At 33.7% G+C, this 20,178-nt stretch overlaps 1 protein-coding gene across 4 annotated transcripts in view; it reads right to left on the bottom strand.

Moving 5' to 3' along the window:
• The window catches only part of LOC118184903 (uncharacterized), a 145,178-nt gene that overhangs the window by 30,612 nt on the left and 94,388 nt on the right, over nt 1–20,178 (bottom strand). For all 4 annotated transcript variants that reach the window (XM_085816076.1, XM_085816078.1, XM_085816077.1 and 1 more), the window contains one exon: nt 12,548–12,768. In XM_085816076.1, coding sequence (XP_085672202.1) covers nt 12,548–12,768 — 221 coding nt within the window. The remainder of the gene's footprint in view (nt 1–12,547; nt 12,769–20,178) is intronic.

Consider the following 20,178-nt stretch of genomic DNA (forward strand, 5'->3'; position numbering starts at 1 on the left):
CATATATTAATGAACGAAAGGAAGTCATTCAGGGTGATCCATTAAAACTGGCCAAACTCAGCACAGCCAGATTCCTTGGCAGAATAGTTTAAATACACCTAAAGAACTGTATCTGTATGACCCACAGTATTCATACACTGCTGGTCACCATAAATGAAACACCCTGAAGGAAGCATGCAAATAACATGAAATTTACTACATGCATTAGCGGAGGTGAGATATGCAAACGATTAGAATTTCAGCACCTGTGGCACCATTTTAAAGCGCTATTTAAGGCTTGGAGTTTTCGACAATTTCATGTTTGGCAATTGTGTTTTTCTTGTGGTTAATAAAATTTAAAAAAAAAAAAAATATCATTTATGTCTTGTAGTAAACAGCAATCAGCGTTTGATCAAGTATCCGAGTTCGACAGAGAAAGCATAGTGGCCTACTGAGAGTATGGATTATCTTTCAGGGAAATCGGTAGTCGTGTTGGACGAAACCAAATAACTGTAATGTGGATATGTGACCATTGGATGCAGGAGGGTACGATGGACCGCCGTGTTCGATCGCATCCACCTCAAGTGCACCACTTCCCGTGATGAGAGGAACATTGTGCGCACGGCAGTGACGGATCACTCAGTCACATCATGAACCATAGCACAGCACATTCAGTCTGTAACGCATTATCCAGTGTCTGCACGTACCATTCGATGCCGTTTACAGCACAGTGGTCTGTCCGCAAGATGTTTATTGCTTCGTCTACCCTTGACGCAAAACCACAGACGTCTCCACCACTAATTGTGGGATGAAAGAAGGACGTGGCTGGTAGAATGGAATGAAATTGTCTTTACTGATGAGTCACGCTTCTATCTGCAACATCACGATGGTCGGATTCGAGTCTGGAGTGTGGAGAGAGGATGCTGAACAGCTGCATTGTGCACCACCACACTACTCCTGCACCGGATATTATGGTATGGGGCGGTATTGGATATCACTCTCGCACTCCTCTAATACGCATTGCCAGTACTTTAAACAGCCAGTACTACATCTCCAAGGTGTTGGAGCCAATTGTCCTTCCTTACCTTCAGGGCTTGCCCACAGCCATATTTCAACAGGATAAAGCGACCACACGTGGCACGTATTGTCCGAGGGTTCTTCTTCAATCGCCAGATTGAATTGCTTCCCTGGCCGGCTTGCTCTCCGTATCTCTCGCCAATAGAAAACATATGGTCCATGGTTGCTGAATGATTGACCCAGATTACATCCCAAGCTGCCATACCAGATCAACTTTGGCAACGTGTGGAAGCTGCTTGGCCTCCCCTACCCCAAGAATACATCCAAAGTCTCTTTGAATCAATGCTGAGGCATGTAGCAGTGGTGATCTTCAACAATGGCGACTACTCTGGCTGCTGATTCTGGAAGGAACCACACTTCACAAAAGTCTATAAATTTAATCATTTGATACTTGGTCAACATGTTATCTACTAAATAAATTTTGTTGTGATATCTCTTGTCTTTCTTGGTGTTGCAACTTGGGTGGCCAGCAGTGTACAAAAAGAAAAAAAAAAGTGCATTTGTGCAAAAGAAAAGTATGGCATCACATCCATTGCAAGAAAATAAAAATTTGAGAAACATGAACATCGATACTTCCATTATGTTTACATAGAAAGATGTTCAAAATATCCACAGTACATAATGAAGTATGCATATGTATGGCATGGAACGGCTAACTGTACGTCACAGCAGAGTTGTGTCAACCAAAATACATGCAGCATGAAGATGAGCAACTAAGTCATATTTTCTCGAGTAACTCAGTCTCGCTGTACTAATCCCTTCAGGTGTACCCACAGGAAAAATTCCAAAGGTGTCAGATCCGGCAATCATGGCAACCATAAAACTAGAGGCCCATGTCCAATTCAGCACCTGGAGCATTTCCTATACAGTACACTCCCGATTATCCGTGGAATTGGGTGGCGCGGCCGCCGCGGATAATCCAAAAAAAAAAAAGCTAAAAACGGGTATAGCAAAAGAGAAAACAGTCATTCCAACTTTGAAAATCGTTTTATATACAATAAAACGTTAAAAAAAAGCAGAAAATGTTTAACTAATGCTTAATATTTTAGTATGTCACTCAAAATTAACCTAAAATGCATTTTGTTAATGAAAACAGAAAAGTGCTTTGCACTTACGAGAGGCATCAAGGATACACAGAAAAATTAATACATATGTACTGTTTTAATACTGTAATGTATTATGTAATTACAAAAGCATAACTATAAAACTACACCTTTTTGAAGAAATCAGTCATTTGTGTTTGCTTCTTGCTTTGGAAGCATTTTCTCTTGATGCAAGATTGCATTTTTCGTAGCATAAGTTTCTCAGCCAATTCTGTGTCACCTTGTTCTTCCAAATAAATAGCTCAGCAGTCCGACGACTTGTTGCAAAGCCACTTCATGAGTCTTCTGCATCTGCACAGTGGGCTCTTCTTCACCTTCACTTCGCTCTCCTTCATTGTCGGTCTCTCCCCTAGCTTTCTTCACAATTTCGTCATCTGTCAAGAGTTTGAAGCCAGGTTCGTTGACGTCACACTCCAACCACTCGTTAATGTTTTCAGCATCGACGTTCTCACCACCTGGAACTGTTTTCACCTTATCGGCAAGCATTGCCGTGGACATGCCTACATCTTCATGCTCTTCTTCACAACTCAAAGGGGTTAGGTTGTTGTTGGCTCCAACATTAGGCATGAGTTTTCTCCGTGACTTTATGAGGGTTGACGGTTTCACTGAGTCCCATGCAGATGCAATATCATAGATGTTGTCCAAGATTGTGTAGTGTTTCCAAAACTCTTTCAGATCATAACCTTCCTCAATTTTGGTCATTAGCAGCTTGGTTCGGTATGTTCTCTTCATTGTTGCAATGACTCCTTGGTCCATGGGTTGGATTAGCACAGTAACATTCGGGGGGAGAAATTTTGCAAAAATTTGTCCATCAGAAGACTTTAGCACGCTTGTTGCTGGGTGAGAAGGTGCACTGTCGATCAATAGCTCAGCTTTTTCAGGCAGGTTTTTCGATTTAAGATGTTTACGCACTTCAAGAACAAAGATTGTTTCGAACCATTCTTAAAAAATTTTTTGTTTCATCCATCCTTTTTTTTTTTTTTTTTTGATTAAAGTAATCAACGGGCAAATTTTCTATCCTTGTGCCTTTGAAAGATCTTGGTTTTTTTGACTTTCCAATGACAACAAGTCTAAATTTATGTCCACCGGTAGCGTTACTGAAAGACATGATAGTGGTCCTTTCCTTGCTGCTTTTATGACCAGCCGCTTTACTTTCACTTTCAAATGCTAAAGTGCGAGTGGGTAGACATTTCCACAAAAGTCCCGATTCGTCGGCATTGTAAATTTGTTTAAAAGATAGCTCTTCTTTTAAAACAATTCTTCAAATTCATGGTGGAAATCGTTGACTGCTTGTTAGTCACCACTAAGTTTCTCCCCAAAGTCCAATTTCTCGAATTCCATGTTGCTGCTTAAAATGAGTCAAAACCAGACAGAAGATGCATCAAAATTTCCTTTCACGCCTAACAACTCAAAAAAGGTTTTTGCCTTCGCCAGAATGATAGGACCATTTACAGGAGTACCCTCTTTTTGAACTTGAGCTTACCACTCTGTCAATGCCGTGTCTATCTCATCAAAGGTAGAACCCTTCATAGTTTTTCGCGTTTTCATTGCGGAAGCACTGTCCGACATTGATGCAAAGTTCACCAGTTTGTCTTTTTACTTTAGAATGTCATGCACTGTTGTTTCCAAGATTCCGTAATCCAATTCCACCTGCTGCCTTGTAGTGCCGTTTGCTACTTTGGAAATTAATTCTAGTTTTTGTGCAATCGTCAACACAACCTTCCTTCCTGACATTTTAAATTGATAACGAAAAACACAAAACCAAAAAGCACGAGCAGTGAACACAATAAAAGATAAGAAATTAACTCCTACCAGTTCGCAAACACTATCAGGCTTAAACTAACAATGAGTGGGAGGAAGTGGACGTGTCAGTAAGATTAAGACGAGAGATGGCAGTGGAGCAGGCACTGCAAGGGTGAGTAAGAAATCACTTACTCATCCGAGGGGAAGGTTCCGAGAAGGCCCGGGATATTTTTGACATAAATAAGCCCGATGTTAGCAAATTTAACATTTCGCTCAGTTTTGTGAACATTTTTATTTTCTTTGCTTTACGCTTAGAAGGGAAAAAAAAAAAAAAAAAAAAAAACACCTTTGTGCAGCAGGTGCGGATAATCGGGAGCCTAATGTACAGCCAATAATGTAGAGAGACATCATACATTTACAGATCACCATACCTAATATTTCTGCAGGCAGATTGCATGAAAATTGGACTCTAAACACATGTGGCTTTTGTGACCGTTGAAGACTGGCATCACATGTGAAACATGCTTCCTCTGTCCAAAAGATTACGTGCAATGAAAACATTATCGGCTTCATATTGTCACAATAACTATTCAAAAAGTCAATGCATTCCTAAAAGTCAAATGGATTTAGACCTTACAGTTATGTAGAAAAATGGTGTACAGCCCATGCACAGAAGAGTCATTTTCACATGCACAGTATATCAAATCATAAGCTTGGGACTAATAACTAATTTTTCAACACAAGGCTTCATCAATGCCTCAGAAAATTTATAGTGAGAAGGGGGAGAATTTCAACAATCTACAGTGTCAACAGAACTAACTTTCAGCTAACAATCTTTTGAAATCTTTAAACTGGAATCACACAGAAAACTCTGAAGACCTAGCACCCTTTAAGTGGAAGTTAATTTATCCATCAGCCATGTGGTGGGGTGGACGGTGGGAGCAAGCATTCACAGTGTAAAATATCTACTATGAACACTTTGTAGATCAGTACTCAGTTTTGAAGACCTTTCAATGATGACATGTGAAGTTGAAGCTGCAATAAATAATCAACCTCTTATATACATTGCTGAAGAGCATTCCTTTGACTCCATAATCTTTAATCCCAAGACATTGAAAAACTGGAAACTGAAACTCTGTGAGAAAATTTATTCCCAAAATCTTTGAATAAGACCCTGAAAATGCTAAGATATAACAAATCAACTGAGAAACAGATCTAAAAAGAATATTTGGCAACCCTAGTTTAGAAACTGAAAGTTTCAAGTTATTCAAATTTCATATTTCTCCACGATTGTGTGTATTTTTGGTTGTGAAGTTCAGTTAGTAGAACATATAAAGTGTTATGATACAGTACTAATTGAACTAGATAATGAAAAGACTTAATTGATCTATAACAGTTGTGTATGAGTAGCAGAAATAAAACATATTCAGGAACTTTTGTATGCCCACTTTGTAAACTTTACCCCCTGGATATATCCAGGAATGATATTCCTGTTATCCAGCTGATGAACTGCATTGAGCGATATGAATATTTTGAAACTCAATTTTAGGACCCTACTTATTTGATGCTTGAAATTTTCACAAGATATTAGCTTTTTATTTTTATTATTATTTATTTATTATTTTTTAATTTTTATTATTATAGTATTATTTTTTGAGCAATAGTGTAAATTTTATTGTGTTTAATTTCTGGTTTTCACTATAATTTAAAGGTGGAAGTACACTGAAGTGATAAAAGTCATGGGATAGCAATATGCAAATATACAGATGGCAGTAGTATCACGTAGAAAATGTATAAATGCGAAGTGCTTTGTCAGGGCTTTCATTTGTGTTCAAGTTATTCATGTGAAGAGCCTTTGACGTGATTATGGCCGCACGACGAGAATTAACGGACTTTGAACGTGGAATGGTAGTTGGAGCTAGACGCATGGGTCATTCCATTTCGAATATCGTTAGGGAATTCAACATTCCGAGATACACAGTGTCAAGAGTGTGCCGAGAGTATCTAATTTCAGGCATAACATCCCACCATGGACAGTGCAGTGGCCGACCACCTGCACTTAACGACCGAGACCAGCGATGTCTGCGTAGAGTTGTCAATGTTCACAGACAAGCAACACTGCGTCAATAACCACAGAAATCAATGTGGGACGTGTCCGATAGGACAGTGCGGCGAAATTTGTCTTCCTCGGGCTATGCCAGCAGAAGACCGACTCTAGTGCCTTTACTGACAGCACGACATTGCCTGCAGCGACTCTCGTGGGCTCGTGAGCATATCAGTTGGTCCCTAAACGAATGGAAAACCATGGCTTGGTCAGATGAGTCACGATTTCAGTTGGTAAGAGCTGATGGTAGGGTTCGAGTGTGGCACAGACCCCACGAAGCCATGGACCCAAGTTGTCAACAAGGCACTGTTCAAGCTGGTGGTGGTTCCATAATGGTCTGGGCTGTTTTTACATGGCATGGACTCAGTCCTCTGGTGCGACTGAACCGATCATTGACTGGAAATGGATACCTTCAGCTACTCGGAGATCACTTACAGCCATTCATGGACTTCACATACTCAAACAACGACGGGATTTTTATGGATGACTATGCGCCATGTCACCGGACCACAACTGTTCGCAATTGGTTAGAAGAACATTCTGGACACCTAGATAGACCTACATGAATCCCATCAAACATTTATGGGACATCATCGAGAGGTCAATTCGTGCCCAAAACCCTGCACCGTCAACACTTTCACAATTATGGACGTCTATAGAGGCAGCATAGCTCAATATTGCTGAAGGGGACTTCCAACGACTTGTTCAGTCCATGCCACGTCGAGTTGCTGCACTTCGCTGGACAAAATATTAGGAGGTATCCCATGACTTTTGTAACTTCAGTGTATATTAGGAATTTAGTTTAAAGTATTTCCCCCCCCCCCTCACTAGATGGCGGAAGCCGTTTCACTAATGAGAAAATTTAATGTCATTTTTTGTATACTTGCAATGTATACTTGTAATGTATACTTGTATACTTGTTTAGCTATGTTTTGGTTTTGTTCTGGTACAAACATGTACAGTACAAAGTCCATAATCCGGAATGATCTATAATCCGGAACTCAAATCCGCAAACTTTACGAATGCGCACATTGAAAGAAATGTTTAATAAAGTAAACAAATAAATATTAAGTTTTTTTTTTTTTTTTTTTTTTTTTGTAAATTTTGATACCCTTTAGATCATAATTGTTCTTTATTTCATAAATTATGGTTTCACATTTTTAATTTTATAATTTCTGCATGCCATCTTACCAGATTTAAATTGATGATCTATAATCCAGAAAAAACCCCTAATCCAGAATCGCCGATGTCCTGACGAGTCCGGATTACGGACTTTGTACTGTAAAAACTGCAAAGTTAGGTCTTCTAGCTTATCAGTTTCTTTTTACAGCCACAAATAAGAAACAGCTAGTGTGCTGTAGTACTTGCTAAATAGTAATTAAATATTTGTTTTCCTTTCAATATTTTTCATGTGATATGCAAGTTAAAAAAAAAAAAGTCGAAAAAATAAAATGCGCTTCATCTAGAACAAGGAGATCTTTTTTTCAACTAAGAAGATACCACTGCAAAATTGTGAAGGAAAGGTAATAAGTTTTTTTTATTTTCTAACAAAATTAATAATAGAATCTGTATTTGTCAGTGAATTCTGACACCGTTTATTAACAGTAGCTGACTGACCACAAAATCTTTACATTTCAAAACATAACTTGGCTTCGGTAAATGCAAAGTTGAATTAAAGAGGACTAACATACAAAATATTTTTTAAATCAGCACAACATTATATTAGGACTAAGGAAGAATCACTTATACTTCAGCCGTGACCTTCGAGAGGGAGAAGGCCATGACACTTAATAAACATGACGGAGCTTTCCGTCCGATGTTATCGTCGGAAAGTCATCTGAATTTTTAAATTTTCGTCGGAAATATAACTTTATCATGTTGCTTAGTTAATTAAAATAGCTGAAAGAAATTAGGCTTTATATACATACACATTTATAAAATTTTTACAGATATTTTAATTAACTTTGTGCATAACTATAATTGAAAGAACCGAAAAACAAACGAACATTTTACAAAAATTTAAACACTCATAGACTCCAACCTTCAGCAAACCTTGTCAGTAGTCAACGCGCGAACGACATTTTTACAACTTTGAAAATGTGCACGTAGCGTATGTTGTAATTAACCATTCATTAATTTTAAATTAATAATTAATTGTAATCAATTTTATTACATTTAAAATCCATATACATATAAAACTGAATAATTAAAAATATACCTTGTAAATTATATGCACATTTAATTAGAAATTTTCTTTTAACTCCTCAAGCATTCACTAATAAAAAGTACTTCAAATCACTACTAATCATAGAAAAAATCAGAAGCTATAAATCATACCTTTATTCTGGATATGATTTCTACAGGGAAATAAAATTTAAATAACCAAGAATGATACATATAAGTATTAAACAAAATACGCATAATTTATGAATGCAAAGATTTATATGTAGCATGCTTAGCAAGCTTAAGTTCTGATTTTGAGAATGTTTTTTTATAACACAGTTCTTCATTTGCCTGCATATTTATTTTTTCAATCAAAACTGCTTCAAGAGTTTTAAGACCTAAATTTGGTCGAAATTCCGTCTGATTTTTTTTAACAATAGAAAAAATTCTTTCGCAAGCTGCATTTGAATGAGGTATTATTAAGACAGCAAGCATTACAGAAGGCAATACTTTGTATTTAATACACCCATTCATATTTTTTAATTTGGCAATTTCTCCCCATGCTATATCAATACGCAAATCTACAATTTCTTTCAAATCATCTACTTGATACATGGAAAATTCAATTTCTACTTGATTAAGACATTTTTCATCAATAATGGATGGAAAAGTATTCATCAAGTAAAGAACAGATGAAAATGAGACTTCAGTTCTCAAGTTGATGTCAGCAACTTCAGCATATTTTAGAAATGGATCACTCAGTGGAAATTTATCAATTATATATGAACATGCAGTTACAAAAAAAGCTCGCACAGAATTGAAAAATGATTTCACTTCACTTTCATTCAACTTGGCATTTTTTAAATATAGTCTTGTTTCCGCACCAATCACTAAATTTTCATTTTCTTTTTGTTTACTATACTTCTGAAATGGAATAGACGTTAGAGTAACATCTTCATTTTCTTTAGAAATTACTGATGGTTTTACGAATCTAACAAATAAATTCATTAAAAGTTCAAAAAGTTCTCTTCTCAATTTATGTATATAAGGAGCTTGTTGTTGCAAATTAATATTTACTGTTATAAACAATGGCAAAGTATTTTTCAAAAATAACAAGTACAATTTGGTGGTCGGTGACTGTAAAATTTTTTTAATGTTTTGCAATCTCTTTCCTTCATTCTCACTGTTATCTGGTTTATCTCCAAAAAATTTATCACAGCATCCCACTGTTCCAAAATCCTTGTTATAGATTCTAAAAGAGACAGCCATCTCGTACTGCAATATTTCAAAATTTTATGAGATTTTGCATTCTGTCCCAAAATTTGTTGAGCAACTTTGAAGCTATGCTTTCGTTTCAAACTTTTCTCCAAGTAAAAATATATATCTATTATCAACATTTCAATTTCTGAGCCAATTAATTTTTCAGTAGCTTTTTTTGCAGCTATATGCAAGAGGTGGCACGGACAACCTCGGGTGATTATACTTGGTTGATGCATTTTGATAAATGATGCTACACCTTTAAACTTTCCAATCATATTACTAGCATTATCTGAAGAAAATGATAAGCAATTTTTCCATTCTAAACCTTTGTTTTTAAAGTTTTCATTTATACAATTAAAAATACCTTCTCCTGTATTATTCGTGCATTCTAAAATAGAAATCAATGAAGTTATTATCACTCCCTTTTCTTTACTGTAGTATGTTATAACCAATGGGTACAGTTTGTTATCATTGTTATCATTACTTCCATCAGTACTTAGAGAAAATGATGTACTGCACACTGATTTTATAATATCAGCAACAGTATTTTCTGCAAGCGTTTTCACAATAGCAGCAGTTTTGGTATGACCGCAGCTAAATTTTTTTGCTATGGCAGAAAAGCTCTTTGGAATGATCCGAAACAGAATGCGGTAGATTATGTTCAATTAAAAAACGAACAAAATAGCATTCGGCTTTTATAGGATCTGTTTCATCATCTTTTATTAAGAAATTTGTTATTTCTTTAGATTTTATAGTGCCAAGTTCTATATGCTTTTGAGAAAACACATGCCGTTTACAGTCATCTTTTCCACCATGAGCAACTGAGAAGTCTTTGTTGCATACACTGCAGTGTGTGTGATTCACAGAAATTTCGGACGCTTTAATGCATGGAAATTCTGAAGAATATGAATCTTTAAACTTCTGCTTTGATAATTTTGGCTTCTTCGTTCGAGGCAGCATTATGATTAAAAATCTTTCACCTGATTCACAGTTCACAAGACACATGCTAAGCTCTCGCCGTAAACTACACAATGCAGCCAAATGCAGCCTAAACATGCATCAGCGAGGAACCTGGGAGACAGACAATTGGGTGGAACTATTGATAAGTCGTTAACGGTTGGAGTTACTGATCTACGATTGGCTAATTCTTCAAAACTAGGAACGCACTCAACACGTGATATATGATAACACGAGTATTCAGCCAATCATCGGATGAATTAGTTGGTTCCGTTTTACGTACTGGTTCTCCTGCTCTTGTTTCTGTAAAATCCGTAGTTTTTTCCATACTTTTCGTAGCTCGTAGTTTTTCATGAATTTCCGTAGAAACTACGGAGAATCCGTAATAGTTGGAGTGTATGAACACTGATTGAAAATTGCCACTGTAATGATAAATTGGGAAGGGGTTCTTAAGACAATAATTAATATTTTACCTAGGCTCAAGTATTAATTTATTCGCATTTCAGAGCAAAATATATAACCATCAACTTCTATATCGCCAGCGCATGTAAATGAAATACTATATAAATTAGCTAATAAATGTGATAAAAAATTAAAAAATACTTCATACAAGAAACATAACAAAAAAGCCTTCCAACATTCATATTTGAAATGAAGTAACCTAACAAACAACATGCACAACTGGCAATAAATTAAAAAAAAAAAAAAAAAAAGCATAAAATGATAATTGTAATCCCCATTATCCTAAAATTTAGAAAATAAAAATATGTATATACACCTGCATATGATTGAAAGAAATGGTGCTAAGAAACATCAGCATTACTACTAAATATTGTAATCCATAATTATTGCATTTTTAAATCATATAATATCTAAAAAACATTAAATTTTACATTAAGTGCAAATTGCAGTTCTGTTATTTTTCTCTTTGAATTTGTAGTATATCTCTTGGTATGAATATGAATGTTGCAAGTTATGTTTTTTAATTACTACATTTGAATACATTCCATTTTCATTGTTAATTTTTGTACATGCTTGCGATAGCAATAAAATTCAAGATAAATGGGAAAAAACTTTTAATAGTGTGCTATTTAATGAAGAGCAGATTTAAATGTGCAGTTCTTACTATTGTGTATATTATTCAAATCATTTCTGCCAAGTATACAAGGGAAAGTACCCAAAGGAATGTTATTGATTTGAAAAAATGAATAAAATGGCTGTGAGATGTAAATGTAAAATGGCTATAAATATATTTACATATGATAGAAAGAAATGATGTTAAATCATCAGCATTGCTACTAATTATTGTACTTTTAACAGCTTGCTATTTAAAAAATACTAAATGATTTTTTATTAATTGAAAATAGTAGTTCTTTTACTTTTTCCTTGTAACTTTTAAACACTGCATAGTTTATGTGTGTTTTAAAATACTGCCACATACACTATTTAAAAATATTTAAAAAAATTTTTAATATTTTAAAATAGTGTGTGTTGTTTGTTAGGTTATATAGTTTCAAATATGAATGTTGGAAGGCTTTTTTTTTTCTATAAGATTTAGGTATGTATTATTTTTTAATCACATTTATTAGCTAATTTATATAGCATTTCATTTACATAACCTGGAGATATAGAAGTTGATGGTTATATATTTTGCTCTGAAAAGCGAATAAATTAATACTTGAGCCTAGGTAAAATATTAATTATTATCTTAAGAACACTTCCCAATTTATCATTACAGTGGCAATTTTCAATCAGGGATTAAATTTTTGTAAAATGTTCGTTTGTTTTTCAGTTCTTTGAATTATATTTAATTAATATTTGTAAAAAGCTTAACAAGTGTGTATGTATATAAATCCTCCTTTCTTTCAGCTATTTTAATTAACTAAGCAACATAATAAAGTTATATTTCTGACGAAAATTTAAAAATTCAGATGACTTTCCGGCGATAACATCGGACGGAAAGCTCCGCCATGTTTATTAAGTGTCATGGCCTTCTCCCTCTCGAAGGTCACGCTTCAGCCCACTGAAGACAGCTATCACATATGTGCACTGATAAAGAAAACACCTTTCTTATTTGCAAAAGATTAACTAACACCACAGTGATAACTGATATGGCAGCAACAAACATTTCTTTATTACACAAATTTTGCATAAAAAGTACCTTATTACATCTTGAACTCTAAACTGGAAGTCCTCTGTCTTATTTTCTTTTTGTTGCATATTATCCAGGCATTGAGTTTCACTACTTTTAACTGATAAAGTAGTAAGTATGCAGCTTAAAAAATGCATTAGCTTTCCAGCAATTGTGTCTACCTGTACAATGTTTCCAGTTGATTTCACTTGGTTAACTGTCACTTGATTACAGTTGTCTGGTATCAAAAGCTTGAAAAAAAAAAAAAAAAAAAAAAAAAAAAAAAAAAAAAAAAAATTGGTACATGTTCTGAGAGATATGCTTTTATGAAGCATTTACATCAAAGTTTATTTGCATGAAATATATTAAAAAACTAATCAAAAATTACTGGCCATCCAAAATGCAAAACACTGAAGGAAGCATCCAAACAGCATGAAACTGGCATCATGTATATAGCATGTTGTAATATGCAAATGATTATGATTTCAGTGCATGCGTACATCATGGGCAACTTCAGAGCTCTTTCCGATCTCTATATAAAGGGAGGAAAGATTGCAATTTTGAATAATATGATTGTTTTCTCACGAGATTTTTTATGTATGCAACTTCAGTACACCTTGTAGAAAAACATAAGCATCATTCAAGCAAATTTCTGAGCTCGACTGAGGCAAAATCGTTGTATACTGAGATTGCAAATTATCCTTCCAGAAAATCAGTCATAGTGTCAGATGTAGCCAAGCAACAATCGTGCAAATATGGAGTCAGTGAATGCAGGGAAGAACCAATGATGGACGGCAGCAATTGCAACTACCTCGTCGTACCAATCCATGGGAAGACAAGCATATTGTGTGTATGGTACTGATGGAGTGCACTGCAACATCTGCAACTATATCACAATAAATGCAGTCTGTAACATAAGAACTCGTGTCTGCATGAACACTACAATGTTATTTAAAGTATAATGGACTGTCTGCTAGGTATCCTTTGCTTCACTATCTTTAAATCACAGATGTTTGCAATGGAGTACTGAACAGCAAAGGTGGACATCCAAATGTCATGACGTGTTTTCGGACAAATCATGCTTCTGCATGGAGTATCACGATGGTAAAGGATTACACCTTGGAGACACTGTGGAGATAGGCTGCCCGACTGTTGTATTATGCATCGTCATACTGGTCCTGCATAAGACATTGTGATGTGGGGTGGTATTGCTACATCTCTCTCTATATGTTATATGCCAGATCTCTGATGCTATAAGCCAAATCTCTGAGGTCGTCTTCTCTTCATTATCTTCAGGGCTAGTCTGAGGCAACATTTTAATAGGGCAATGCATGATCACACCTTGCACACAATGTTCAAGCTTTCTTCTTCAAGTCCACTATATTGCACTGTTACTCTGGTCATGCCCATTCTCCAGATCTATCACTCATCGAACATATCTGATCAATGAATGAAGAATACTTAGCCCAGTATGCGACAGCTGCGGGTTCACAAGATGAGCTTCGGTTAAGTGTGGAGGCAGTATGGGTTGTCGTTCAATAACAACACATCGAAAGCCTCAATCACACAATGCCACAGTATGTAGCTGCTGTTATTGACAAACGTGAAGGCAATATTCATTACTGATTTTTTAGTCTTCCTTACCTCAAAGAAGGCTTTATTTCAAATTAATTAACATTAACTCTAATGTGTAACCTCTGAAATAAATTTGACATATCTTGTTCTTCTGTAATACATATTGGATGGCCAGTAATGCATGTTCAGTTAATTTTTACTAGACTGGGATACAATTCTATGATTTCATTTGTGAATCCAATGAATAGTAATTTAGCTATAATCTGTTACTTTAGAATAGGCACTTCAAAGTATTTCATCTCCCCCAGAGCAACAACTGCTCAAGAAGAAAGGTTCAATCCTTTTACTTTGCTAAAATCCCCTAGTTTTTTGTGTGTGATGATGACACACGTTATGATCATAAATGATGGAAGGGTCTATATGAAGACTTTGAAGTGCCTATTTTAAAGTAACAGACAGTATTACTGTACACACATTAATTACAATTAACAGCATTATAAAAAGACCAGTTAATACACAACATGTACATCATCAAGATCATAATTTGAACCTGCAACATATACTCAAAAATTAGCTTTATTCACTTAATCAGGAGTTTCCACTTGGTTCAGAATTGACACTTGGTCAGTGAAATTTTAAAAGGGTTCAATGATGAACAAGGAGTTTATTGGGGTTCAATAGTGAAATATCCAATGGCAATTAATCAGCATAATTAAGATCTCAATAATTAAAAAACATATTTATTAAATTGATAATTGTTTGTTTACAGCTACCATGCACTAAGGAAGAAATCCAACTAAATAAAGACTAAAATTATTTGATATATTTTTTTAAACCAAGTACATATTTAACTATATAAATTTTCTATGGAATAAGTGTAATATAAAAATGTAAAATGTAAGAACACAAATGCCATAAAAAATATGAAGAATGCAAAACTAGAATGGAAAACAAGGACAGGTAAAATATTTTTGCTGAGATGATTTAAAGATTAATTTGAGCAGTTTTATGACTTTTGTGCTATCAGAATCTGTGATTTTGTTTCCATATTGTGACTAGTTCCATATTTTTAAATTTGGGCTTCCACATGCCCATATTCACAGTAGTAGGTTTACGTCATTCAAAATTTGATGGCTCTATGTACCATTGTTTTATCACAATACGAGAAATACACATACATTTATGCAGATTTTTCATTACTTAATTTCTTCAAATATAATGCAGGACTCTAACATTTGGTGGCAACAGTTTGAAAAGTGAAACAGACATTTATAGTGAACCAATGAATATTCGCAAAACAAAAACAATAGTCCTTCAGGGACAAAGCCCCTTTAGATTAATTATTGAACAAAAAAATAATAAACCATTTTTTTTAAACTTCTGATTATATTCTTAATCTAATTATCTTTATTTTATGTGCAAATTTGTATCATGATGTATGTTTTATACTCTCTATTACAGAGAAAAATGCAAAGGGAGCAACAAATGATGAGAAATGAAGAAAACTATTTCTTTAAAAGGAGTTGGTGGAAGAAAATGTTGGAAGTCCCTGACTTATACAGACATTAAATTTATCTTCATTATTATTTTATTCAGTTCCAAGTATTTAAATCAGACAATTTTCACTTATAATTGAAGGTACAAATAAAAAAAAGTGCTGGAATTAGAGTTCTTTTTTTTAAGTTAAAACCTGTGATAATTTGGATAGATAAAAATGATGAAATCATTTATGCAAAATATAAAAAGGGAATATCTTTTAGAAGAGAAACTGGCTCTCATTCATGTCAAGCTGAAAAACTTAATTTAGTCTTTTATTTTTTCAGAAAGTTCAATGCAGAAAGAAAATTACTAGTGTCCATGATGTTAGAAACTCAGTAAATAGTCTAACCCAAATAGAGCAAGAAGATAATAATGCTTATAAAAAAACTTCAAATGAACAGCTGTTAAGATCTGAATGTAATATATATATATAATTATAATAAAAATTAAGAACACAGTGGTTTAAAATTTTATATAAAAATCAAATAAATGGGAATAATAAAGCAAATTTAACATAAAAACAAACTCAAAAAATTCTTTTGGGCAGTGGTAAATACTTATTTCAGATTTTCATGATTTGTTTTCATAGATATGATGGTCTATGATACATACTTTGTTGCTCAATATCTCGAATAATTACTTTTTTGATGCATGATGGCTTTCTTGCATATCAAAATACTACTTTCAATTATTTCTGATTGCACTCTAAGTGAAATCTAAGGTGAAAATTTGAGTTACATATTTGAGAACTTGCATGTAATTTCTGTAGTATTATCGAAGGTATAAATAAAAACTCTATTGTATCATCAAGACCAATTTATAAATTTCTGAAATCTTCAGACATTCCAATACTTTTTTGAAACTGCTAATTCTTTTTTTAAATAATCAGCTATAAATTCCATCTAAAAGTGTAATTTGAGTTTTAAATGCAGTTAGTTAAAAAATATTCATATATTTATAAAAACTATTATTTGAAATATTTTATTGAAAAGCAATAGTTTAATCCATTTTCATAAAACAGTTAACAACAGTAGCGGATTTTGCTTTCTTTCAGAAAGATGCATTATAATTTTGCTCACACCAATTGCCCTGTATGTATTATTTTTGCTAATAAAAGTTTTTCCAGTGAATGATCATTCATATTGGATCTAAATTTAGTTTGTATTTTAACAATAATTTTGAGAATTCTCTCATACTTAGCACTGCTACAAGGATTTATCAAAATGGCCAACACTATTTTATTCATCAAATGTTATTTTACAATTTAAATTCCATCAGCTTTTTTCAGTGTTCTGATTAGAATAAAATTCTTGTTGGTTCCATAATTTTCAAGTTTTCTAACTGTAAATTGTAAAATTGTGATTACAATTTATCTATTATAATATCAATATTTTCATCTTTGAAAGTTAAGCAAAATAAAACTGGAGATCTATTAAAAAATATCTTGCTCAGAAAAGGTAAAAATATTTGCAAGTTCAGCATGCAAAATTATTTGACTTTTAATTGGGAATTTACATAATATGTAATCACTTACTTAACAGATTACATAACTTGTAACATGCAAATAAAAACTGTAATAACAAATGGTACACATTGCAAACATGTTACATTTTCTTCATGAAATAATACAAAAAAAAAAAAAAAAAAGTCATCTATATGCATTTATTGTAAACATGAGTATTTATTTATTTATTTTTTGCAAACATAACTAAGACAAAAAAATTGTTAATTCCCCAAGCAACTTTATCAAGCACATTAAACCCATATCATTTGCCTTGCACTAACTGGATGTCTGTAGAATAATTTTAACATGATATTTTCATATCCCAAACTGCACTATATTTTTTGGGGGGGAGGAGTGAAAAAATGAAATATCAAGTAGAACAAATAAAAATCATGAAACATTTTAGGAATAAGAAAAAATTACGAGAAATATGTTGTAAATAAAGCTGGCTTACAGCAACTGAGGAGGGCTTTAAGGCTGCATACACTTGTACTGCCTACAAAGATATGTGTATTTTGACTGACAGCTACCGTTCTATCCAGCATCTGTAAAAGGGGCCTCGTATTGGTGATGAGACTTACACTTTCTATTTTGGCATTACTGCAAAATATCTCTTCTAACCATGATGTACATCTGCAATGGATCCCTTCACATATTGGTCTCAGAGGTAATGAAATGGCTGATGCCCTAGCTGAGGAAAGTACTTCAAAGATTCTGGCCACTTGCACCCTGACCTTTTTGGATTTGCTCGAGAGTTAAATCTACAACTGACTCAGCCGGGAGGTGTTATTTGTATAGGGGATAATAGTGCTCAGCAGACTACTTTGATGAGGCTCCTAAGTGGACCCGTGAAATATCAAATTAAATTTAATTTTAAATTTACCATGGAAAATTTGATTTACCATTTTAAATTTACCATGGCAAATTTAAATTTGATCATGGAAATAAGAACTACTCTGTCTGTAGGAAATGTAATACTTAATAATTATAACATGACATCACTCCTGAACATCTTCTCACCTGTTTGGGACTTTAAAAAGAGGACCTACTGAAAAGACCTACCTTCATTTTGCATTTATTGACGGTTCTTGGACTCATGGATATGGTCTAGGCTAATGGCTAACCAGTTAGGATCAGTAACAACAGTATTTACTTTTTGTAGTTTCCATTTCTATTGGCATTTTTAATTTTTGTTACTTTCTGTCTGCTATTAAGCCTTCTGTTTATTATTACTATTAATACAAATCATGTCCCTTGCTTTGACCACTGACTGGCTTAGCAGCTTAGATGAACTTGGATACAAAACCTCCCTGAGTAGACAAAAAAACTGTCAGGAAAAGTGTGTGAGGCAGACTTGTTCAGATGTAAATCTCATGTAGACAGAGTTTAAAACACATCTTGTGAAAGTGCCCATCTTAGCAGATCACCCCTTTTGTGCACCTGATCTCTCCCAGAGTGGTAGTTTTGCCATTCATAAATGAACCATACTCAGAAAATCTAGGTTGAACTGTTTTCTTTTATTCAATTTGTTAAGTTCATAATTTTATTACTTTAAATTTGTTTTGATCTTTTTCTTAATTTTTTGTTTTGACAAAGATGAAACAGCAGTCGTTTTTAAATTGTTTTAACTCTGGTGAAAGAAATCCAAATGCCAATTTGAAGCAGAAAAGTGTATATTAAATAACAGTGAAAAAGCAGAAAATCACCTATCTGAATTGGAAATGGAAATACAAATACAAATCTCAAGAAATTACTGTTCTTCATAAATTACCCCAAATTATATAAAAATGACATCACAATCTGAAATAAGACATATCAAATTACATCAATCATAAGCTAACTGATGAAAAAAATTATATTCTTGTAAAATTTTGGTTGCCAACAGGCATGTATGTGATTCTGAACTTTTCATTTGGTAATGAAAAAGTGAAGAGAGAATTTCGATATCATTTACTATTAGAATACCCTATGGCTTACTAATTTCAAAGTTGAAGATGGTGTTTAGTAGTTTTTGCAAGAAATTATGCAGGTAAATCAAACAATCAATCATTGGGACAATTAAATAATCAGCCTTTTCATCTCGGGCACAAATCAACAGAAAAGCTCTGGGAGCAATAAAGAAAAAATAATCATGCATATTCTTTGCTAATGGCTGCCGATTTAAGGACCATTGTACAAAGGTATAAAAAAGCCATAATAGATATTACTGATACTACCAGAATTCGACAGGCAAAAGAAAACAGAGGGAAAAAAAAATCTAGTCCTATTATAAAACAGTAATTTTCAGTACGAAATGCACTTCCTTTAAGAAGTATGGCCAAATTAATAAAACAGAGGAAAGCAAGCAACATAACCATCATGATGGGAATTTATGTCAACTGCTTAACTTCTGAAATGAAGCAGAAGATGAAATGCTGAAAGAGAATTTAAAATCATCTGCTAATAATGCATCATACACACGGCCTAAAATACAGAATGAAAAGTTGATTGAAAAAGTAAATTCAAGTAAACGTTTTTCTATATATTGGTTGACACTGCAGACATTTCTTTGAGAGATCAAGTCTTTTTATGTATAAGATTTGTAGAAAGCGAGGGCAATAAATCATGCACACACAATTTTGACATCTTTAGAATTTAGGTTTGAATTTAAGATATTTGATGTCATGTCTGCAGCATTCAATGGTGTATAAGCCAATATTAGAGAGAAAATTTCCCATAGCACTATGTACACTGAAAAACACTATGTACACACACACATACAAAAAAAAAAAAAAAAAAAAAAAGAAGAAGAAGAGAGTTCTGTATCTCCCGTTCTACTGGGCTGATTGACATAATTCAAATGTTTTATCATGTCTCATAAGTGCGACTTAGGATATATATTAGATTTATATATTACTTAATAAAAATTTTGACATTTCCTGAAATAACATGCCAAATTCTTTCCGTATTTCAATTTTACATCTCACATTGCGCCTTAATATTAAATTTTGTAAAATTTGGTGCGAAATTTATTAAGAAATTAAAAAATTTATCTTGGCTCTCT

This window comes from Stegodyphus dumicola, chromosome 4, assembly GCF_044657685.1.
Source record: "Stegodyphus dumicola isolate Sdum_Otavi_A_Nest chromosome 4, ASM4465768v1".
Taxonomy (NCBI): Eukaryota; Metazoa; Arthropoda; class Arachnida; order Araneae; family Eresidae; genus Stegodyphus; species Stegodyphus dumicola.